Source organism: Scaptodrosophila lebanonensis, unplaced genomic scaffold (genome assembly GCF_003285725.1).
Source record: "Scaptodrosophila lebanonensis strain 11010-0011.00,11010-0021.00 unplaced genomic scaffold, SlebRS2 tig00000061-arrow-pilon, whole genome shotgun sequence".
NCBI lineage: Eukaryota > Metazoa > Arthropoda > Insecta > Diptera > Drosophilidae > Scaptodrosophila > Scaptodrosophila lebanonensis.
The window spans coordinates 6,580,387-6,605,947 of NW_022060554.1; the positions used below are offsets into that span (position 1 = coordinate 6,580,387).

General features: G+C 40.0%; 1 protein-coding gene across 7 annotated transcripts; it reads left to right on the forward strand.

The window, feature by feature from the left end:
- The first annotated feature begins 11 nt into the window (after positions 1-11).
- On the forward strand, positions 12-24,963 carry LOC115624987 (probable lysine-specific demethylase 4B). Of its 7 annotated transcripts, none has more exons than XM_030519849.1 (9): positions 12-600; positions 11,844-12,359; positions 12,432-12,770; positions 12,834-13,156; positions 13,225-13,481; positions 13,562-14,011; positions 14,723-15,196; positions 17,286-19,500; positions 22,297-24,963. In XM_030519849.1, the coding sequence occupies exons 2-9, from the start codon at positions 11,910-11,912 to the stop codon at positions 23,507-23,509; spliced, it is 5,721 nt and encodes a 1,906-aa protein (XP_030375709.1). In that variant the 5' UTR covers positions 12-600; positions 11,844-11,909; the 3' UTR covers positions 23,510-24,963. The 7 variants fall into 7 exon arrangements, with proteins under 7 accessions (XP_030375709.1, XP_030375711.1, XP_030375712.1 ...); XM_030519851.1 differs by having other exon boundaries at positions 13,565-14,011; XM_030519852.1 differs by lacking the exon at positions 22,297-24,963 and adding an exon at positions 20,521-21,078.
- Positions 24,964-25,561: the final 598 nt, after the last annotated feature.

A 25,561-nucleotide genomic window follows, 5' to 3' on the forward strand; every position in this document is an offset into this window, starting at 1 on the left:
CACCATCTTCAATAAGTGCAGAAATTTAGCCAATTAGTTTGTGCGTGTTGTAGTTCTGAAAAGTTGATAAATGCCAAATACAGGTAGAATAACATGTTCAACACCTGCCGCACATTATGTATAAGTGTGCGCGCTGAAGTGCAAGTGCGAAATCGCAACCAAATGCTTTGATCAATGTTCCAAAATGTTCGTAGCAGTCGAGTTGATATTGCCCAGCAAAGGACGGGCCTTCAAATTGCCGCTAATCAATGCGCACATAAATACACAATATTAAAAACATCTGCATGCTCAATTGCATAGACAGACATTCAGTTGTAAAATAACTACTGAAACGCCACACACACACTTGTTTTATAGCAGTAGTTAATCTATTGTAAATAAACCGCACTGTGCTATTGTGAATGCGCACTGTTTTCGGTCACGTACGCCGAGCGTTGTTGTCGGCGATTTGTTATTTTGCGTATGTATATTGCAACGTATAGCAGCTGCATTAAAAAGACAGAGTGTGTAAGAACAATTGAAAAACATTAGTTAACCCGTCCAGGCTGCTGTGCTGCATAAACGCTATGTAAAACGTGACACATATCTGCGGGGGAAAAGGTAAGTTATTCTCCGACCCTATCCTTAAGTAATAGCCCACTTTTTATTTGCAAATTCAGAATTTGCTAAATCGATTTTTCCAAAACTTTTTGACTGATTGCCTCAAAATGCTCTCAGTTCGGTTAAGCGCAGTGCGCGTCGCTCTTTTTATTAGCTTGTTGAGACTTTACGCGTCATTCTATTGCATACTTTTTCGCCATACCAGGAGAGCTGCCTTTGTACTACAAACCTAAGTGTTAATTGCATTAGGCTGTGGTTATAGGTTGTCTTTGGTTGGGGCCAAACATTTCCCATGCCAGCGAGAAGAGCACGCCCTGAAAACGACATCCTTGAAGCAGCTGCCACAATAAACAATGATTTGACGTGTTAATAGCTTCTTCTAATCAAACATACGACTGTCAGTGTAAACAAAATGCATTCAACTACAGCAGGCGAAAAACAAACAAATGTTTGGATACCTAAATGAAAAGCAACTGACAACCCTTATAAAAATAAAAAAAAGGCGACAGAAATTAAACTAAACTCTTGCGGCAGACAGAGACGTAGACAGGAATTGTCTTTAAAACAAAGGCCAGACGATGACAACGGCAACTGACCTGCGCCACAGAGCAGACGGGACGCTTGAGAAACATCTGTCCCTTGGCATCGTCTACCTGCACTGGCAGGACTCACAAAAGTTCAATGTACGCCTGCGCAGACGGTTCGCAAAGCGGCTTTACCCTGTTGTCTTCGTCTGGCAGCTGCGCCAGGACTTTTCAGCAGCGCGGAAGTTGTGATTTCGAACGTGAGCGTAGCTGGTTTTTGGTTTTGCACTTCCTACTTAAATACAAACGGAAATCTCAAATGTTGTAACAGTGTAGCTCCTCCCCACTCGCAACTTGTATGTAATCGCTGGGCCGATCACTTGGGTCGTTTCTCTGTCCTGTCTCGGCCTGCATGCTTGCCGCCCCGGTTCCCAAACAAGTTGCTCAGAACGCAATTTGAAACTTTTTCCATGCCTTACAGTTTGGGGTCCTGTGTCTGCTTATTGATTGGGGCGATCGCGCCTGTCTCCGGGTGGTATTGAATTACAGCCAAACCCAGCATTTTTTCTTCTTTTTTATGCTTCTTGGCTGCATTTGCACACAGGCCTGTTTGCTGGTAGGGAATATGCTGGCCTTTTTGTTTCATCGCCTGTCTCCAATTAAACAACTTAACCCACTACAAATACCAAAATTTCTTGTTTTTTGTATGCACAATTTTTCTTCTATTGCATACTACATGCCATGACCTCACCTTCCTCTTTTGTTTATTCTTTTAAAGTCTTGAGCATTTCTGAGCTGCAAAATATAAGTATGTAGATATTGAAAAAACAAACAGTTCTTGTGTTTTGAAATATTTTAACCATACATTTTGTTTGTTTTCAATTTTGGGCGTTTAATCAATTTTCTAACTTTCTCTCCTTAAGCTTTACAAAATTGTTCCACTGCGAAAAATCGTTGAGCATCCAATATGTACCAAAATAAATATACGACATCCGACTTTTTTTAAATGTGACCAAAAATATATTACATTTTAGCTTAATGTCAGTTATTAGATCATTATATGAAGATGTAGAATCTCAATTGGGTAATATCTATAGACCAGCTTTCGAATAGCATAAGCTGTAATACATATGTGTGTTTTGTTTTTCTGATGCACCCCCTACCCGCTAACTTTAGTTTTCTCATATGAACATCTAGATCTCAGAGACTATAAAGCTAGAGACACCAAATGCGTTATATGTATAGGCTCTACCAGTGGAATTTTTCTTTTCTCCATTTCATTTATTCGCAAAAAATTTGGTCATTAATTTGTGTGTTTCTATTAATTCTCAACAAAAAACAGTTCAATTGATAAGACCCGATTAAATATAAAGTATGTTTTTACATTTTATGAATGAACGGACAGTTTCTAATAACAATTGGATTGTAACATTTTTCCCCTTCCACTAATTCTTTAGTGATTTTCCATATCTACCGTAGTTGTTACATTTTTTAATGAATTTACATCCGACTAATGCTCCTATTAAGTTTTATTCTGATAGGTCAATTGTAAAGAAAGTTATAGCCATAAATGTAATCTCTGTCCAGGCTCCAACGTTTCAACCATTTCACCAAATGAAACACGAATTTATTAGTTAAATAGTAGAATCTGCCTTAACAAATTGCTCGAAAGGCTTATTTGAATAAACATACCGACCCCAAATCTAAAACGATAGAAACAGCGTTCATTCTATCCTCTTACAGCTCTTGTACCGAACAGATGCAAAATCTGTCCCGAAACGCCAAACCTACACAATGGCGTATGCCACAGGGCCAGCCAACCACACATTTCTAATCGATATGAAGGAACTCCAATAGCAACAATGAAATAAAAATACCAGATGTTTCCAAATGCGAGTTTCCTTTGGTCCTCTCTCTAATCAATGCAGCAGCTAGCATTCAAGCAATGTCGGGCATGCAGGCGGCGATTTTTGAGCTCGCCAGGATCCTGGTCCCTAACGAACTCGCCTTTTTATATTTCACTCCATGCAGCCGGTCGCATTTTGTGCCTATTACCTTTGCCTCTGTTTCGTGGCAACTGCAATAGCATCGTCAACATCTGTTGCCCGAAATGCATTTCGTGCTTGGTCGTCAGCTGCTCCTCATAAAGTACTCCCAAGTGTAGTTGTTGTAGTCCTCGGCCTTTACTTTGTATGCATGTTTGTTGCATTGGTAGGCTCCTACTTTGTGAGTTTCTTGTCCGACCCTACAATGCAGTCTGTCAGATGTGTGTACGTGTATGTGTATGTGTGTGTGAGGTTGGCACATGCCAAAATCATCAGCTGTTTTCCGCAATGTTTATAAACAAAAAGTGAGGCAGTAACCCTTAGACGACATGTCTGGGCTTATTTTTGGAACCACCACCAAGTGAGCGTCCATCCACCACCAACACACAGTGGTGGGCCTGTGGCAGTGACAGTCACGACGACCTACATTGAGACATTGGCACACTCGCTGGCGTCTGGCGAAGTGGCGCATTGGCGCATGGGGTGGTTCCGCTCACACGCACGTTTTCAATTTATAGGTGCAAGGACGATGCCACGTTGTGGGGAAGCCCCAACAAACCCCCAACAAACCTACCCCAGCAGCAGCAACAACAACAGCGCAACAGCACCACCAACAGTAGCAACCACCAACATCAAGAACGACACCGATACCGGCACCGACCAGCCGACGACCACAACGACAACAACCGGAAAACCAAGTGCGCTCTTAGTCATGTGTTTTACCCACCACCTTCTCCTTTTGGCAGAGACTGCTCCGGTCATGTGGCATGTGCCGGCATGTCATCAACATCATCCACATAACGTCTTCGTCATTTTAGGGGTTTTCCCAAAAAAAAACCAAAACAAAAGTGCTCGCTGGTGGTAGTTAGAATCGCGTCTCATTGATTGCGCTCCCATTCATAAACCATAAACATACCCTTGTACTGTTTGTTGCTTTTTTGTTGTTGTCGCATCTCTAGGTGGTTGGCTTATATTTCCGGGCATAGTCAGGTGTACTACCCATATATTTATAGATGTGCATACTACCCCCGATGTCATCAATTGACGTTAACAAGTGTTTTGTTGGTTGGCAATTCAACAAGTTGCTCCTCGGTGGTTGTTGGCCTTTGGATATTGTTTGACAGTCGGTCGGTCGGTCGGTGGGTGTTATGTTTGGTCCTATTAAGGGTAATTAGAATTGGAACAACTTACACCGACATTTTTGGCTATTGACCTATGAGGATATGCCGGTATTTTCACACAGGGTTGAAGGTCAACGTAATCGCTTTAGTTGGGTTATATAATAGTTGTAAGATATCAGAAAATACAGTAAATGAAATATCACGCTATCAATACTATTAAATAGAATAACAAATAAAATCATACGAACACGTGGTTTGTCTTCTATTTTTAGCTTTTGGAAAGTACAATATGGTTTAAAATTATTTCAACAATTTAACAACTTGTTAAAAAAAAAAAAAATGAGAAAGATTGTGAAACTAATTGGACTAAACTTCCCTAACCGATATTATTTCAATTGCAACGGACTGTTTACCTTGGAAAATAGTTCTCGGCATCGCACAAAATGTGTAATTCTGAGTATCGTCTTTAATTTTTTTAAGAATCTCACCAGATGCGTGTTCAACCAAAACATTCAAGAAATTTATAACTACGAGTCACGTAAATCGTTTTTCAATTAAACAACAGAATGGAATCTATTATTTAGAAGAAAAAAAAGATAGTATTAAACCAAACAAAAATAAACTGACAAATGTTTTCTATTTGCGTTAATAAATATTGTGTACAAAAGGCATTTAGATGTTTTTTCCAAGACGATAGTCTTGGTATATGCTCCTTAGATTTATATGGGCTTCCGCACTCTTCGTTGAAGTTTCAAATTACTTGTCAAAAGTAGAGCATTGTGTCTGTGAAACGGACACAGAAACAAATTTACTTTCTTGCTGCAGACTGGCAAAGAGCACAACACTTGAACACCAAGTGCTTTCTTCCTTTTGTTGTTGTTTTTGCTTATTTTGGCGCTGCCAGCTTTCCAAAATGGCCGTCCGTTGGAGTGAGGCGGGCTACCTATTTGGTTTGCTAACTACAAAATCAATGAAATGCATGTGAAGACAAGAACGATTGGGAGAGCAAAAGCATCAAAAAAAAAAAAAAAAAACGCTGACGCTGCGCCAAAATTGGCTAACAAATCAAATAGAAATAAAAGGCGGACATGGAAGTACAAAAACAAAAAACAGTACATAATTAGATTGCGGCAGCTGGGCGGCAATTGCACAGACGGCGAACCTAATAAAAGCCAAGGTGCAATAATGAGAGAGTCGGAAAATAACTGAGAGGGGGAGTACGCTTAAAACTAGTGCGCATGTACTCGTACATATACTATGTATGCAGAGAGCGGCAATGGTGTATGCATGAAAGAGAGCCAAAAAGTTGCTTTTGCTCGAAAACTGTATAGGCACAGCAATAACAAATAATGGCGGCCTCACGGACAAAAAGGATACCAAGTATACATACATAAATATGCATACACACATACAATATAGAAAAGTAACGAATTGTGCGTAGAAAATGGCAGCAAAACAAAGAAGGCGAATCGAAAACAGTTGTGCAATTGAGATAACAAAAACAACAGCTAGCGACGGCAACAACAATAGGGCGAACTTTCATACACATGTATGTATGTACGAGTATGTGTGTAATACACTTATGTATGTACATGCATATGTATGTCTGTATATGTATACATCAAAAAGGGGACGCGTGCTTTGCTTTTGCAGCGCCGCCGACAACGACACTAACGACGCGTGTGCTTGGCGGCCTGATCGGCACAAAAGGATATAAAACTCACACACACACACACACCAACACATAGAAGCTGCAAAAAAGCATAAATAATGTGTGCGGCTGCCGCCGCCAGCTGAGGTTGCAACCGAAATGAATTTTATGAAAAATTGTATTAAATTCGTGAATCACATTCACACACATACATACATACATACATACGTACAAAGGCGCAAAATCAGGCGCGTACTAAGCACACAAACTCACACACACACACACACATATGCATACGATGAAAATCAACAACGCGTCCAAAACTAATGAAAAATGGGGACGCGCATTATGGCCGTCTCTACGTGCGTTCGTTACGCCCGTTTCGTACTTTATGATGACGAGGACGAGGACGAAAAAGCAACGGCAAGGGCAGGACGACGTCATTGCCAGCTATTATTGTTGTTGTGCATGTTGTTGTTGGTTCCTGTTTTCGCTTTTTACAGTTCAGTCAATGACCACATTGTGTATACACACATACATACAAACATCGCGACATACGAGTATGTATGTGTGTTAATGTATATGTGAGTATGAGTCCTGCCGGAAGTTGACGCCGCTTGGTCACTCTCGTTGCTTTTTGTCAAGCTTACTAAGCCACTCATTCCACATTTCTTTCTCTTTTTCTCGCGTTCTCCATTTGCCTCTCGCATTCACGCAGTCTTGCGTTACGCTTGAGCTATTTTAAAAAAAAACAAGTTTCTGCTCGCGCAGGCTCCCCAAAACATGAGGCCACAATCAACAACAACAACAATAACTGTAAGTGCTTCCTCTTAGTCCTGCAGCGCATGTAAATGCTGCCCATGTCTTGTTGTTGCTGCTTTTGTTCTTACTGTTAACCGGCCTGCAGTTGCTCGCTGTCCTGTCACGCTTTGATCCTGCCCGGCAGCCGACTCGTGTATTGTTCGCCTCGTTCCACAAGCGTTGCTAGTTAATGACATGTTGTAAATTATATTTCTGCTGCATTTCGTTTTTTCATGTAATTAGTTTGGTTCTCTTTCCTTCCCTTTTACAGTGTGCGTGTTAGCTTCAATTGTGGGCCTTGTTTTCTTTTTTCGTTATGAAGAGACTTGGCTTTAACAATGTTAATCCACTGCTTATACACTGACATTGTGTACTGATCGAAGTGCTAAATAATTGTTTTGTAACAAACTTTACCTTCAAATGACTAGAGTTAATAAAATTGGTATCTATCCTGAGAATATGAAAGAGTATTTATACATACTTCAATTTCGTACTCTTCTCTTGCCTAATATTCCGACTCTTTTAGGATACAATTCAGTGGCACTTTAAATGAATCGAGCTTCCAATCTATACGAAGTATTTGAGGCATTTTCTAATGACGTTTGTAAAGATGTTTTTTATATATAACAAAGCTTGGCAACTATAATGGAAGGAATAGTTCCTGTAAGCAAAATTGGCTGAAATCAAATTTTTGAAGTGTTGTCGTTGCAAAGCATAGCTTTCAGATTTCTATTCGTGGTGAGCTTTTATCATAAATATCAGTTCATCCTAAGTCCCTTAAATTTAGTTCCATCATTAGAATAGAAGAAACAACGGAATAGAAGAAACAACCGAAATAAAGTGTAAATATTGAAATTGAATATCGAATTTATATTGAGTATTCAATTTGAACTCTTCAAAGATAGATAGATAATAGAGCAAAACTTCCCAAAAAATACGGGAGTTACGGAAAATCAGTGATTTCGTGGGAGAGGGGGGGTGGAGGGCAATTCCAAAATACAAATTTTCTGTGTATTCACATAAGGCATCTGGGACTATAATTTGGTGTCCCTAGCTCTTATAGTCTCTGATTATACGAATAGAAAATCGGGAAATCCCACATAGTGGTGAAGGGTGGGGGGGAATTATCTTTGGAACATCTTTGTGCAAAAATTTGTGTCTCTAGCTCTTATAGTCTCTGAGATCCAGGTGTTCATACGGACCGACGGACGGGCAGACAGGCATAGATCGCTCATCTTGTCATGCTGATCAAGAATATATATACCTTGTGGGGTCTGCAATGCCTCCTTCTGCCTGTTACATTTTTCAGTTCATGTACAGAGTATAAAAATCGTGTGCCCCAGGAAGTATACTATATTACTTGTAAAATATATAATTATGGGCGATATCTGCCAAGTCTGAAGTTAAGAATGATTGGGAAGTATACAGGGTGCGCCATCTTTTATGTCGGTATGTAAACATTGCATACCTTTGAAAATAAACAACCGATTTTCAAGTATGAGATATTTTTATTTAATTTGGTTCTGTACAATTTCTTGAACTGAGGTTTTCAACACTGGTCTACTCAAGTCAATCGGTTCACTAATGACAAAGTTATTCAATATCTACATACGGACATAAAAGATGGTGCATAACCGATCATCAATCTCTGAATACAGTTTCCTAAACCTTGAAAGGACTGATCTGCTCTACTTTAATGGAAAAAACAAATATACAAGTACTTCCTTCAATATAAAACCATACTATCATCTAAGGCATGAGTCTTGAATCAAATGGTTGATGAGGAGGAGAGATTATAGGTGCATACAGTGCCGATATAGATCGCTTAAATGTTGCGATACCTGCAACTGAGGGTTTTCAGCTGTAGTGCACAAATCTACCCAAGCCACATCCTAGATTAAAAGGGAAATAATCTATGCACAGCGATTACACTGCATAATTACAACTAATCCAATGTTGAATCCTTGCGCGCATATGCGTGCAGGTCTAGATAAAATAAAATCATTAGGACTTTCTATTGCGTACGCCATAATATATAGTGGAACGCTAGTAAAACCGAATACTATATTTATATGTACGTGTATACATATATATAGAGAAAGGAGGCGGGGTTGCATTGGCGGCTGCATTCGCATAGAGCTCGGAGCATTGCAAATTGATGCTTTGTGCATCATTCGCTGTGTCTCGTTTTTGGCAATGCCAACAATGAATTGTATTGTTATTGTTGTTGCTGTTGTTGGGTAGCCTCTGTTTGAAACAACTGCTGTCGCTTTTCTGCTTTTCTGCATTTTCCACGTTCATCCTGCCAAACTTGTTTTTGCGCTCTACACCAGTTTTTCTTTAACATTATGTTTCGGCCAAAGCGTTCGCATTAAAAGGACAACGCTCTCTGCGTTCAAATGTGTATGTCCTTCCTTATACGTACATTCATGTACGTGCATGTATTTCGTTTGGTTGCCTGTGTGTGAGTGTATGTTCTGTTCGTCACTGCCTTCGGCAACGTTCGCCATTCGCTGCTCGCTGTTCGTTGTCGCTGCCACCGTTGACGTCGCCGCTGCCGCCGCCTTCAGCAGCGCCTAACGAATAATTCGGCTTAGGTTTAGTTTATGCTCGCCGCTCAGACAGGCATGTTGTGTGTGCCACGCGTCCCGTGATTGTGTCTAGCCTAGTGTATCAGTTGGATTGAGGGTACCCCCAAATGACTGGAAAATATATATGTGCTTGTATATGTGGATATGTATATTTGTAAAGAAGCAGGACAACGACGCCATTGAGTTTCGGGCAAATGTTGCAGGACAACAATCATCAATTGCTTAGCAAAGTGTTTTATTTAAAGAAACAGCAAAAATACAATAGATTGCAAAAAATAAAATTGAATAAAAAATGTGCAAGAAATTATAAAAACCAATAGCCACATCAACACCAACAACAACACCAAATTGTGCAATTGTGCAAATACATAAAAGAAAACCCAAACAGTGTAGCACATAAAAAGGCTAACTTATAATAAATGAAAAAGTAGAATAAAGAAAATAGTTACTGGAAAACAACCATAGCCAAGAAATCAAGAGTGAATTATAAAATTGCTATAAAATATGTGCAATAAACTGCAAAGCCAACAAATTCAAGAATCTATATCTATACAACAACAACAGTCGAGTCATACTGGAGCTGGAGTTATAAACAGATCACTTATGCATTACTCCATATAGTAGATATTGGAACATTTGCCAAATTTTTGGATTTAAAAGAAAATCAAACACCGCTGTCGCAGCAGTCGCCGCCGTCACATACACATACAAGTGAGTTATAAAATTTCCTATTCACACACGCAAACATACACACACACACACACACACACACACACACAAACTCCGCATCAAATGCCACTCAGCCCCTTTTGGCCGTCTCTTCTCTCTCATTTTCTGTTTGTTACTCGTTACTCGTTGCGTGCATTTATGGAGCGCACATCATACTGTTTGTCCTTTTAGTCGTTACTTTTCCCACTCGTTGTTTCTCCTGTCGTCGTTTTCGTTGTCGTTGCTGCTGCTGCTGCTCCTTCTGCCTTCGCTTCTGCTGCTGCTACTGCTGCTGTCGTCCTCGTCATCGTCATCAATCGTCGTCGCCGTTTGGTGGTACAGTTTTCTGCGTATCCAAAATTGCGTAAATTTTCCTGCACGTTCGTCGCTAATAGTTATTATGTGCTTTTAATTGGATTTGTTAATCGGCAATTTTCTTGATATTGTTGCTGCTCATGTAAAAGTTGTAAAGGTTTGTGTGGTCTTATTGGACGCTTAACAATTTTCGTTTGTCTGCGCCATTTTTGTCTCGATTTTTTGTGTCATTGGGTTGGGTGGGGAGGTAACTAAATTTACTGCCTTTATCAGGCATTGAAATAATATTATAGGCCCTTCAAATGAACCCACAAGCAATGTATCTTTCAGAATACAGAGCAGAGAACACCAAGCCCTTATTTGTTCCATTAAATATTTTCAATGTTATATCGGAACAATTCATTTTATTTAATTGGGTCAAAGCTAATGATTAGATAGTATTTTAAAAATGATTTAAGAAGTATTGGAGCCCATATACTTGACCTTTCTCTTTCATAAAACTCTATTAGTATATTAAGGAATATAATATATTTTACATCTTAATGCAAAATAAAAACAAAAATATGGGTTAAGAACTCAAATATTATTTTTTTAACGTTTCTGGAATTCTGACCTAAAGTTTGTTTTTAAATCCTGCTCTACATTTATCAAATTGTGGTTTAATTCATATTATGCGTAAGATCAGTTTCTGGACCAAGTATTTTTGAGGCATATTAATTGGTAACATATTGGTAAAAAAAAACATTTAATATAAAACCCATTAATCCACGCATCCCCATGCGTTATGTCTGTTCAAAATCTATACCTAAAGATTTAAAATTAATAAAATAAATCCTCTTTCAGCATTAAAGTTCATTAAAAAATGCAAACCTTTTTAACTTTTCAGCTGGGTATTTAAATATTTTTATGTTATTTGTATGATATGAAACAAATATAAATATGGTTATAAATGTAAGATTAATGCACCATAATTATATTTTCCCCGCCTCAATTCCAACAGCAGTGAACAGCCGTAAAAATGCCTGCTGCATATACTCGTATACAAAAATTACAACAACTAGAGCCGCATATCCTGCCAGGCTATTTGTAGTTTGTCGATAGACTGCTGCCTCCGCCTATGCCACTGCCTCTGCCTGCTGTTACCGTACCCATCGTCGTCGCAGTCGCAGTCGCTGCCGCTCCTACCCGAAGAAGAAAGGCAACAGAGCGAGGGCCCATTGAAAAAGGCGCTTCAAAAATTGCAGCTGTTCCTTGCAGTGCCTGTGCGCCTTTGTGAGCGATCGCGCGTGCTGCCCTGACAACTGTTGTTGGCTGATGCCTAATGCTTAATAGTTGTCTGAGGCAAGCAGACTGGCGGACAGGCGGACGGGTGGACAGACAGATAGACGGCTGGCGGGCAAACAGGCTTGCATCTGTGACTGGATTAATGAAATTGAAGAATGCGTTAGCATTTCTTGCTTTTTTAATAGCTCCTCTGCTTTCCACAGATATTTTACAGCACTCTCAAAAATATAAACACACACTCGCAGCTCGTAGCTAGCAGAAAGCATTCAATGAAACAAACATCACACTGCAAAATGTCTGACATACCGCGCATTATGGTATTCCGGCCCACCTGGGAGGAGTTCAAAGACTTTCCCAAGTACATAGCCTACATGGAGTCTCAGGGTGCCCACAAAGCGGGCCTGGCCAAGGTGGTCCCACCACCGGAGTGGGTGCCCCGCAAAAGTGGCTACAGCGATCTCGATGCACTTAATGTAACCATACCGGCTCCTATCTGCCAAGTGGTGACCGGCAAGCAAGGTTACTATCAACAGATCAACATACAAAAGAAACCACTGACAGTGAAGCAGTTCGGCGAGCTTGCTAGCACCGAACGCTATGCCACACCCAAGCACTTCGACTATGAAGACTTGGAGCGCAAATACTGGAAGAATATCACATATGTGGCTCCCATATATGGGGCCGATGTGAGTGGTAGCATCACAGATCCTGATCAGGATGTAAGTAGAATTGGCGCTAGGTGTTCTCAGATGATGATGATGATGTTGTTATTATTGTGCTACCATTCACAGAGTTGGAACATCAATCGACTGGGCACCATACTTGACTTTGTGAATAAAGACTATAATATACAAATTGATGGAGTGAATACAGCCTATTTGTATTTTGGCATGTGGAAAACGACATTTGCTTGGCATACTGAGGACATGGACCTGTATTCGATTAACTATTTGCACTTTGGTGCGCCCAAGACGTGGTACGTGGTACCCCCAGAGTACGGACGTAAACTAGAGAAGGTGGCCAATCAGTATTTTCCGGCTAGCTACAAGAATTGCAATGCATATTTGCGACATAAGATGACGCTCATATCCCCGCAAATACTCAAACAGCACGATGTGCCGGTTAGCAAGGTACTATTGTCCTACTACTTACTTTCCATCCATAAAGCAATAAATACTTGATTTTGTCCATAGATCACTCAAGAATCAGGTGAAATAATGATCACATTTCCATTTGGCTATCATGCGGGCTTCAATCATGGCTTCAATTGCGCCGAATCAACAAACTTTGCCATGGAACGCTGGATTGAGTACGGGAAGCGTGCAACGCAATGTACCTGCAGCAATGACATGGTCAAAATCTCAATGGACACATTTGTAAAGCGTTTTCAGAGCGAACGGTATGAGTCCTGGCTGGAGGGTCGCGATGTGGGCAAGCATCCAGAGGATCCGCCCAATGGCGTGCCCACACCGGCACCTCTACCCCCGCACCTGGATGTCCTGCTATGCGATAAAAAGTGGGTTCCGATGCCTGACTCCCAACTCACACAACTTATTCTAATGTATTTTAATATTCTTTTCAAAGAATGAAGAAACAATGCAATCCTACAAAGGCGAAAAGTTTCAAAGAACGCAATCCCGATCTCGATTTGGATGAAATACAACAGAATCCTAATGTGCCTGACGATGTCAAGGCCATGCTGAAGGAGAGCGCTTTGACGCTCGATGCCAGCGAACTCGAGGGGGAGAACGAATATCAAAACGAGGATGCCATGAGTTTGCAGAGTCCGGCAGATTTGAAGACACGACAGGAATTGTTAGAGTACATTGACGACGGAACAGGTGGGTGGGAACCTTTAGTCAATTAGTTTTCATCTCTTACCCTTGCCTCTTTTCCCTCTATATTTCTCTCTTCCTCACAGAAGACGATGATGAGGAGGAGGATTTCAAGCGACGCAAACAAAAGCGCAGATACGATGCCGACTATGATGATGATTGGCTGGCTAGCAAACGACGCACTCACTCAAGGAACAGCAGTCGTGGTCGCAGTCCGCGAGCCAAAGACGATCGTTCCATTTCACCGGCCTCATCCACATCATCCACTTCTCGTGGAGGACGGGGTGCGCGAGGGGCTGGCAAAGTAGGCGGTAGTACGCCACGCAAAACTCCCACTAGGCGAAAAAAGGATAGCAAAGCAAACAGTAGTAGAAATTCCCCACTAGCATCGGCAACAGCAGCAGCAGCCGCATCACCAACATCAACTTCTGGAGCTGCAGCAATAACAACATCTACAACTTCTACAGCATTAGCGAAAGTGGCAGCAGAAGAATCAGAATTGAACACAACAGCGAGCGTTAAGAGCGGCGGCGGAGGTGAGCTTGGTGGCAACAAAACACAGCAGCAGCAGCAGCAGCAACATCAAAAACACGAACATGATCATGAACAAGAGCAACAACAACAACTGCTAATACAACCGCATCAATTTGCACAACCAACTAAACTAGAAACACTAGCAAACTAACAATATACAGCATGCCTACCATCTAATCATTTCCCAGCTAAACTCTCCCACACAGCATTGAATCACCAAAATTTCGAACTTTACACGCAGGCACACTCGCATTCCACTTGTCATCCTGTCACTGCTCTTTCTGTCTGCGCTCCACTTACATCCCACAGCCGCTAAAAGTTGTGTCATCGTCTAACTTTTATATGTTTAGTAAATTCATCTATCATAAGTATTTTGAACTGTGTCCAATTGTGTTTTAATTATAGAGGAGAAAATATATAAGCACGCTTTTAAAACCATGCTAAAATTCTAATCAGAACAAACTATAAAAAAATCTGTTTTACTAAACATATAAAGGTCTTGCTTTGGTATTCCGTTGCTGGTTCCGTTGGCCTGGGGCATGTTTCTCACTTTGATTTTGCCATTACTTGTTTGCCTCCACTTACCTTCCCATTTCTCTTCATATCCGTCTGTTTGTGTGTGTGTGTTGTGTTTTTAACACATTCTCATCAAACCAATCAACACATAATATTTTTAATTCTGAATAATACAAACATCGTCAACCTTTTTACAGATGCCAAACGCAGAATCAACGAACAGCAGCAACAGCTGCAATTCATGCAACAGCCACGCAAATTTGAAGGCAAAATACCAAAACTAAGTCAACAAAGCAATATAGCAACAATATCGGCATCAGCAACAACGCCACCCCCATTGGCCACATCCTCTAGTCAAGAACAGAAGCAGCAGCAATTTGTCTATACCACAATGTTGCCAGCGGCCACCACACTAAATGGCATTCCTCAACAACAGCAACAACAACAACAGCAGCATCAAGCGCCATCTCCAGCGTCGCAACAACAATACGGCGGTTGCAACAACAACAACATGACCACCGATGGCAACGTCTTTCAGCTGCAAAGTGAAATACTCTGTGATGCCAATGGACAGGCCAGCTCGGCTACGGCCACATATCAAGCAACAGCCAGTCCCACACATCAGCAACAGCAACAACAAAATGTCGCCACAAGCACTGCAACAGTTACCGGTAAGATTTCCCATTTAATGTACTAATATACATATATTTGTTTGTTGTTCGTAGTCTTTGTATAATGGTATCAAGCTATGTTCTGTTACTGCTACTATTCACATTGCAACGTTATTATTATTTTATTAGTTATCCATTAATAAAACGAACGCACCAATGATTCAAATTCGTATGATTGAAATTTGTGCGCCTTATTTATTTATTATTTTCATCTTTGTATACTCATTACTCATTTCATCTACTCACACATTTGTATACCTATTTGTGTTTTTTTTTTCTTTCTAATTTTTATTATTTATTTGAATTTGCAATTAATTAAGTTTTTTTTTTTAACATTTTGTGCCAAAATTTTTCTGCGCAATCTGCATTTCGATAAACAAATTAGCTACAAGAAAGCAAATCATAAACGGGCTGAAAAACTGAAAGATCTCACAAATTGTTTAATGCTGTCATAAGTTGAATGTGTTGGTTTTCCATTTGCGGTGTTTTGTAAAACTGTTAAATTCCTGGTTATGTAAAACGAAAACGAAAAACATACCGTATCATCGAGGCTATATCCATTCAACTATTTTCCACGCTCTATGTGTTTCAAAACCAAATCCATCAAACTTTCTATATAACAAATGCTTTTGAGTTTTATACACTATATGCATTTTTTACAATTTTAATATTATAACACTTTAACATGGCATATTTTCTATTTTCTGTATATGGATATGTACACATATGAAAAATTTTATATTCGCTGACAACAACAATAATAAATGCACAAAGTATTAAGCAAAAACAATGAACTAAAATAAAAGCGTAAATCAAACCAATAAAATCGTGGAATGCGCGTTGAAAAAGGCTCAAAACTATTGTAACAAATAATTTATTTTATTTTGTTTAAATTAGCGTTTGGATTTAGTTAGTTAATGCAATTTAATTTTAGTTAAATTATATTTAAGTTTTACCCGAAACTTTTTCCAATACATCATTGAGATGTTATCAACACTGGACGAAAAATGTTTTAAAGTGCTACCAATTTACTTTAAGTCCGAAGCGTTGCCACTTTTATGATATTGCGAGTGGCTTTGCAGGAAAGTTTAAAGTTGTCTTAAAATAATTTATGTTTTAAGTGCTTCTTGGTTTTTTGGATTTTGACAGCTCTACATGTTTGCCATTTAATTTCCTTACTTTCTAAATCGTCAATCATCTTACTCTCAAAAAGAGTCCAAATTTGCACAGCGTACGACCCCGTATCAATCGTTCAAATTTAACTGGAAAAATGAAAAGTTTTAAAGTTACCTCTTTATGATTGCCATTTAATTTCTTTACTTTCTAAATCATCAATCATTTTACTCTCAAAAAGAGTCCAAATTTGCACAGCGTACGACTCCGTATCAATCACATTAAACTGGAAAAGTGAAAAGTTTAAAAGGTACCAATTTCTTCTGAATCATCCATAAAGAAAATTTCTTAAAACAAGGTTTATAATATATATTTCCCTTTGAAATCAAATTACATTCTCGTTCTTTATCCTGTGATCCAATATTTTCGATATCTTCCGGTATCTTCCGTAAAATTTCCATTAAATCGATAGTGAAGTTTTCAACACAAACCAGAAACATGTTCACTGAACGTTTTTAAATTTTAAAAGTATTTCCCCTTGAGATCTAATACATTTACTTTATTTGTTAACTTGCAAGATTATGTTGCCATTTGTTTTTATTTCTTCTGCCTTATTTCCTGTATCTCTATAGCGTTGAATTGAAATGTATTGCAACTAAAAGTATTTATGATTACATATAGAACTTAGTAAACACAAATTCTACCAACAAACAAAGAACCAATTCACTCACGTTCTATATAAGTATTATATGCGAAACATATACATACATATATATATTTATACATATGTATGTTTCTTAATGCTATGACGATGACTCCGTCTCGTAATTTATCATTTAGCACTCCATTAATTTCAACTTATTTTGAGTGAATTGAATTATTTCCGAATTGAGTTATTGATTTATGCAAATATTACATTCAACACATCTTTTATGAACCAAACCGAATATGTATTTTCAAAAAATATAAACAAAAGACAATGTGGTCACAACTATTAGTTCGTCCTCCATCCTGCACCCGAACACCGGAGCGAATGCGATCACCACACATGCCCAGCAACAGCCCCAGTACCACTACATTACCACCACCGGCGAGGATGGCCAGACACCAACAACCATAGTGTTTGAGAACTACAACGGCGGCATGCCCTCAGTGACGACGGCCGCCACTCCCGTGCCCCAAAACAGCACGACCACGACGGCGCTAGTCAACAGCGATGGGACCATTATTGAGTTCGATGGGAATACATACGAGGAGTACCACGTGCTCAAGAGCGAGCCGGGCAGTAGCGACTGTCTGAGCAACGGCAGCAGTGCCGTGGCCGCGGACATAATCAAATATGAGCCACAGCATGGCAGCACGGACGACGACAACGCCATTCAAGTGAAGTACGAGGAGCAGAGCATGGATCAGGATCAAGAGTATGAAGAGTATCAGGTGATCAAAACCGAGGCGGAGGAAGAAGCGGAGCAGGCGGTACCCGGCACAACTACGTATACGATAACGACGACCACTCATGATGAGCTTAACGATCAGACCATAACCGAGACTGTGTCCAATGTGGTAAACAACTCAGGTCTGCCAAATATACTGCCTAAGACAGCCAGCAACGTTGTCAAGCAGAAGCGTAAACGCAAGACGCGTGTCATTGCCGAGGACGAACAGGGCGAGTACCTAGAGAAGATGAGCGTGCGTGGTCTCGACATTGCTCGCTACGAACACATTATCGATGGTGTTGCCTACTGCCTGGTGTGCGCCAAAAATGATATTTTTAAGACGTTTAAGAACAAGTACAGTTTCCAACGGCACGCCTATCTCTTTCACGAGGGTCAGAACCGCAAGATCTTCGCCTGTCCCATCTGTAATAAAGAGTTCTCACGTCCCGACAAAATGAAAATGCACAAGAAAGACAAGCACGGTGACGTGCCCATGCCCGTGTCTACACAAACAACGCCAAACAAGCCGGAAGCGGGCACTCCGGGGGCCAAGCGTTCACGTACCTCCCGCACACCACGTTCACGCAAACCCAAGGTGGGCGACAGCACTACGCCTGCAACGCCCAGTGCCACGAAAAAGCGTCTGGCGCAAATCGACCGTGTGCTGGACGATGTGCAAAACTCTGACGTGGTGCCGGTGACGACGCAACAGACAGTTACGCCGCCACAGCAACAGCAACAACCTCAGCAGCTGCAGACGCTGCCCTCCCTCGACTTCAGCGGCATGATCCTACCGGGTGGAGCGCAACTGGCATTGGCTAATCCGGGGGCCAGTAGCACTATGACCCTACAGCGCGGTTCCACCACGCCCAGTGGTACCCAGGCAGCGCAACCCACTACTACGCTCATTTATTCCAACCAGTTGGAACTGCAGCAGGCCCTGCTACAGCAACAACTGCACGGTCAGAGCATCATGATTCAGGATCAGGCGGGCAACCTGGTGCCTCTGCAGCTGGATGGCACGCAGACGATTTACGCAACGACTCCACAACGACCGCAGGCAACAACGGCCACATATCAGACGACAAGCCAACAGCAACAACAGCAGCAGCTTCAGCAGCAGTTGGTAGTGCAGCAACAGCAGCAGCAACAGCAACAACAGGTCCTTAAGGTGCCTACTAGTCAGCAGGCTCAGCAACAGCAGCCGCACTACGAGCTCGACAACGTGGCCTATCTCACCTCGACGACGGCTGCTACGCCCGCCTTGCCAACTGCCGCAGAACAGCAGCAACAGCAACAACAGCAGCAGCAGCATGTCATCGGAACCGTGCAAAGCTATCAGATATTGACGCCTGATGGCCTGCAAAGCTTCCAGCCTAAGCTTGAGGCGACGGAGTTGGGTGACTTGTGTCCCTACTCGATGAGCGCCACAGCCACTCCTCAGTACACGTTTACGACGCACGCGAGTGCACAACAGACATTGAACGCGAATGCGCTGGACACCCAGCAGCAGCAGCAACATCATCAGCAACAGTCGTCGGCGCATCTGCAACAGCTTCAGCAGCAGCAGCAACAGTTTGCCCACAATCCGCATCAGCAATTCATGGAGCTGAAGAACGAGCTGCTCATCAAGAGCAGCGATGCTTATGCGCTGGATGCCGCCTCCATGTACCACCTGCCCTTCTCGCCCACGTCGATGATCAATGCGGTGAACGATGTGAACACGTCGTCGCTGCTGGAAACCAAAGAGATTAGGTAAAGCTCTGCACTTGCAGCCTATGCTATGCTCTCTTATTTTCTCCTTTATCTCTATAATAGCGTGCTATTATTCTCTCTACTTTATCGTATTCTTCTATATTCTCACTTTCAGTTATTAGTTTCATTTGATGTACGCGCCTAGTTCAAAAATTTGTTGTGTAGTTTGCTGCGTTCAGCAACATGCTGCTGGTAATATGCGTCTAGAGTTGATATTCTTTATTTCTATTCCTATTCCTTTTCCGTTACGATTTCAATTTCTAATGTAGAGTTGAGAAACGCCGTTTTTATTGTTGCTGCTACAAAATATAAATAAAATATAACAAAGCTGCTCGCCAACAAACAACAAAAACACTTCAAGGCCTTTGTAACCACCAAATAAAACATCAATTTACACATTAACAATTTAGTTTAAAATGTATGACCATTTCATTTAGTAGATTATTTAAGTATCTTGACTCAATATATGATTTGATTATTTTACAAATAGTAGTCAACTGCATTTTAATTTACTAAATAATGATTATAAAGATTTGTATTTCTATTATTTATTATTTAGATTAGTTCTTATGAGCCTTTTTTAACGTATTCATTTTGTGCATTTATTATGATCGCATTTTGTTCTTTCTCTTTTTTTGATATTTCTCTAATTTCCTTGCAACTACAAGTACTGTGTATACATCTGTACGAAAATAAGTATATTTTTTTCTTATTCGGCGTTTGATTTGCTCGTGCACTCATTGCTTTTGTACGTATTGAAATATCGTCAATCTTATGTCTCAACTCTATTCCTTTTATTAACAACCCTATGTAATGGGCTTTTTAAAAGTTCACGTGTTTTTGTTTCTTTATGCAAAAAATGCAACAAAAAAATACATAATTTGTTTTACAATACGTTACTTCAATGCAATTTTTTCTTTTTCTTTCTTTTTTCTCTTGTTTTGTTTTATGTACACAAACCAAACCGAACCGATCAATCAACACAAAAACTCAACAAAAACCCCAATATAAAAACTATAGCTACGATATATCCGAAGCCGTGCTTTTAGCGCTCTGAAGAGCAACGCGACGGGAAAAGCAGCCAAAGAACCAAAAATTAAAATATCTATAAAATACATAAAACAATTAAATCCTGTTTCGGTGTTGCCCAAGCAAAACATACAACATGCTACATAACACAATAAAACAGCGCAAATGGAAATCGAAATCGTTTTCAATGTTAGTTTGGCGCAGAATGGAACGACATTTTAAATATACTATGCATAATATTGTATATGCATACATATATATATGTATATTTGTTTATAATTAATAAACGTATACCTGTAATACTCATTATCATCACACACCTCTATCAACACTTACTCACATCACTAAACCAGACGCATCTAACACCAATGTTATGAGATCGTCATTATCATCGAGGTCAGTGTATCAACGTCTGAACGCTACTCACAACAACATACAACAGCCACATGCAACACAACAACCACAAGCATATTTTCTTAAATTGGCTCTTTACGCGACATTTTCATTTCAATTGTTTTTAATGGGAATAACATATAAATAATAAATTTAAATGGATTTTTAGTGCAAGGTATGTGTACGTTTTATTCTCTTTATACGACATTTTCAGTTGACATGTTACTTTCGATTTGGCTTATATTTATTTTACCCGGCTCATTACATTAAGTTTGCCCATCAACTCAGTCTCATTCAGCATCTTCATTTACTTTAAAATCCTTATTGAGCTGCAGAATGAATCTTTGACGTGCAATTATAATTTTTATGCTGGTACATTTTTTTAATGATTGTATTTTAAATTTCTTAAATTTTTTTTTTTTTTTGAAATTTTGATTGTATGCGGTACATACATACATATGTCTTTGTACGTATGCCATGTTACTTAACACCTAACTATTCACATACTTTTACTAACAACAACAACAACAACACAACAAAATTTTGACAAAAACGCGCCTCATACTCTAATCATTTGCATAGGTATAAGGAAACATCATGATGCATCAATTTGAATTAATGTACATCAATATTAAGATAATTTATTTCATATGTTTTGTGTACGTTTTATTTCCTGATATGTATAACAACTTAACCTTCATTTGAATATTCTAACACTTAATTCGAAAGAGGAAGTCCTTGCATAAGAGAACGACAAAATGCTAATGAACATTTTCTTTTATTTTTCTTTTTTCCAAACCTTTTGCTTTGGCCCACAACCGACCACATAAAAAAAATGCTACCAACAACATTTTTTGCTTCTGTTGTTTGTTTATGTTTGTGTTCTTATGATTTGCACACAAAATTCATAAACATACACACAACAACAACATCAACAAAAACAACAACAACAAACGTGAACTGCATCAAACCAACAACAGGTTCTTCTAAACACAACAACATAACGTTCAAGAGGCCCTACACACCACGTCCAAACATAACAAACGTCCACAAACAAAACATGCACAACAAAAACTTCAGCAGTAATAATGAATTGCCACGACGGCCAACTGGCAACAACACCAATGTTTGCAACAGCAACAATAATCAAAACGACGCCAACAGCATGTTGCTACTACAAAAAATTTACCATGATGAGATTGTTGTCAAGGAGGCTAATGCCTTGGCACGCCGCGGCGACTCTGGCAGCAAACCCAGCGGGGCGGTCAGTTTCGTCGATAAATACGCTGACTTTGTTAAACTTAAACAACAAACGATAACCGTGCCTGACTCACACACTAACCTTGCTGTCTCATCTTCCCATTTTAAACACAGCAGTGGCAACGACACCACCGCAAGCACCACCAGCGTCTGTGTGAACACCACCAATGGCCTCAAAGTCGCCACCTCAAACGGCAGCAACAGCAGCAACAACAAGAAGGCACCTGTCATACTGCTGACGCGTGGAAACGCTGGCAACAGTAACAGCAGCGGCAAGCCCCATATCCTGAATGGCAATATCGGCAATAAGTCTGTGGCATCTTCGCCGCCAGCGGTTACATTGCTGCGCGTCAACTCGTCGGCAACGAACACGACTGGACGCTGCCGTTCGACAAACACAGCCGCTCCTAATGGCACCACCGTCATCATCACGCAGGATGCCTCCAGTATTTTGCAGCAGCAGCAGCAGCAGCAAGCAGCTCAACTGGAAGAACAGTTCGTTGATGATGAGGAGGACGATGTCGATAATGAAGATGACGATGCGGCGGCATTGAACGCACTCTCTTCCACAACTGCCCAAATCCTGCGCAAGTTCCGCATACCGAAGGGCACTGCGCTGACAGCTAAGCAGAGTGAGCAACTGCAGCAGCACAACAACTATTTAGCTATGCCCACACCCACACCCTCTCCACCTGCCATGGGTGCGGCCACTGTCGATGCAGCCACCTACATTGATGCTACCGATAATACGGAAGATATCATCGAAGAGCTCAACGAGGATGATTTAGTCGAGGAGATCATCGAGGAGGACGAAGATGAGGAGCCTCAAGAGCAATTGGTGGCACAAAACGACAGTGATGGCATCCATGACACCTGCAACACTGCCCCGACCGCAATGACAACAGCATCAGCCACCATGTTACTGCCAACCCAGCAACAACAGCAGGAGCAACCACAGCAGCAACCGGCACTTCAATTGCAAACGGTGGCCCCCAACGGCACTGTGACCTGCTTTAATTTGCCACCAAATACGATATTACTACAATCACCGGATGGCAGCATTATAGCAGCGACCACAGCGCCTCATCCCAGCAAGGCCGGCCATCAGCAACTCATAGCGCTTCCCGATTGGCCCTGCAATGCGACCGCGCTGGGCGAGACGGTTGCGGCTCCACAACCGCAGCCAACAGCCCCAGCCACACAAACGCTGCTGCTCACTGCCGACGGAACTGCCATTCCTATAATGGCGCAACAGCAACAACAGCAGCAGCAGCAGCAGCAACAACAAGCCGCAGCTGCGGCTGCCGCACAGCTCTTCGCTGCGTAGGGTTTAATGGGTGGCCAATTGGGTCGATTTTTGAACAATGCCACCATTATGCCAACCACTTATTTCTTCTAACCGTATTAATTAATTGAAGCACAAAGTTGGCCGCCTTGCAACATGTGGCATGTTGGAAAGCAACGCAACTTTCTTGCATCCTAAAATCGTAGAGTTTTTATATACTGCAACAATTTATTTTTAACTGGCAAGAAAAAAATCGTCACATTTGGCCACCGAAAAGCGTTGCTAACTTAAAAAGTCTTACTGAACATTTATGAAGAAACATAGGAAAGTTAAGTTTAACTTACAATTCATAAATTCAATATTACCATTACCGTGCATACTTCGTTGTTGTTGCACATAACATTTATTTTTCTATTGACCTAAAATTTATATGTAACTCATTAAGAATGCAAATTTTGCAAATGTTGTGTGCAGTTTCTAATCAAACGTTGTCTACACCCGCAATAAAAGTGTTGTAAAGTATCAAATGTACATTTTATATAAACAATAACATAAAAACGAACTAACTTATTGTTAGCTATAAGTCATATTGTTAAGTGGAAGGCAAAAGCAAAATCGATGGTTTATCGAGAGACACCCGAACCCAGTTAAATTTTTTGTCACCGTTAACAAAAGTTTGTACAGCGCAGGACAAAAATAATGTTAAGATATAGAACCTAGCTTAATTAAAACTATGGCAATTAACTTTTCATTATGTATTGAAACCACACTACTCGTAACATTATTTCCGCTTAATTGCTAAATATGTACTAAATACGATAATAACTTACTATATGATTTTGTTCCTTTGCATAACAATGAAAATGAGAAAGCAAAAATCAACGCAATCTTGTTGGCAACCATTTTATTTAATGTATTTCATCTAGCATTTTCGTATTTCCTAACTAAGTCAGTCCACCCATAACTTATTCTGCTTGTTACTTTGTATACAGCAAAAAACACTAGTTTTTATCATTGTTTAACGTGTTGTATTTTTTCTATGAATATATATATATATATAATATATATGTATATATGATATTTTCAATTTTGTTATGCCATTTATATATGCGTTGATTGCTAAACAAACCACATAATAATATTTATCATACATAAATACATATATGAAAAGCATTAAAGCGTAGCACTGACTTAAGTTGTTCTAAGCGGCACATAGTTAAGCAAAGTATTTTTTCATAAAGCAACCAAGCAACTACTTAAGCAAAGCAGTTTAAGCCTTTATATTATAGACACACTATTAACCTTACTTGCGTGCATACAAATATACGAGTATGTCATCATCAATCGAAGACAGAGGATACAAGCACTTTTTTGTTTTATGTATAAACGTGAATGAAAAAGTGAGTCAAACTTTTTGTAAGATAAACATTTAGTTTAAGACAAAAGCGATGAATCAAGCAATTAATTAAGAGACATTATTAGCATACGTATGTATAAATAACTACCAACAAAAATTATATATTTATTAAAAACAATAAAATAAAATTTTAAAAATTCTAAGAAAGCAAATAAAGCATATATAATTATTGATTACAAAACCAGGCGAATCATTTTTTAGCACTTAATTACATAAAAAACGGAAAAATCAGCTGTTCCTGTTACCTACTTTGAAATATTACATTTAATTAAAAATAGGCTACTATATATTGTTTATGGAGTGTACGTTAATGAGATGCAGAAGAATGGTATGTTAGGTATATACCTACAAATGTGATCAGTTTGACGTGCCGAATCCAAATCGGGTCTGTTGGTTTCAATATTTATTTAAAAAGATAATTTTATCCCTGGACTTTATATCCATCGTAATTCCTCGTCCCACTAAATAGTTCTTAGGGTTAGGTCACTAAACATCAATGTTATTGTGAACATCTGAATCAAATACTGCAAAGTATCTCCCAAATCTGAGCACAATCATGGAACTAAATTTTGTATTATTTCTTATTTGAGATAGATTGGTTATTAAATTTGATGAGAACCCGTAACTCCCAGCACGCTACTGCCATGATTGTCTATTCCTGCGAACCTATCCTCTGA

Bases quoted from the DNA above. Each gene is read 5' to 3' on its own strand.
- LOC115624987 (XM_030519849.1), top strand. From the start codon at position 11,910: ATGAAACAAACATCACACTGCAAAATGTCTGACATACCGCGCATTATG. The intron at 14,012-14,722 runs GTGAGCTTGGTG...ACCTTTTTACAG, and splicing joins CGTTAAGAGCGGCGGCGGAG to ATGCCAAACGCAGAATCAAC. The intron at 19,501-22,296 runs GTAAAGCTCTGC...TTTTAAACACAG, and splicing joins CTGGAAACCAAAGAGATTAG to CAGTGGCAACGACACCACCG.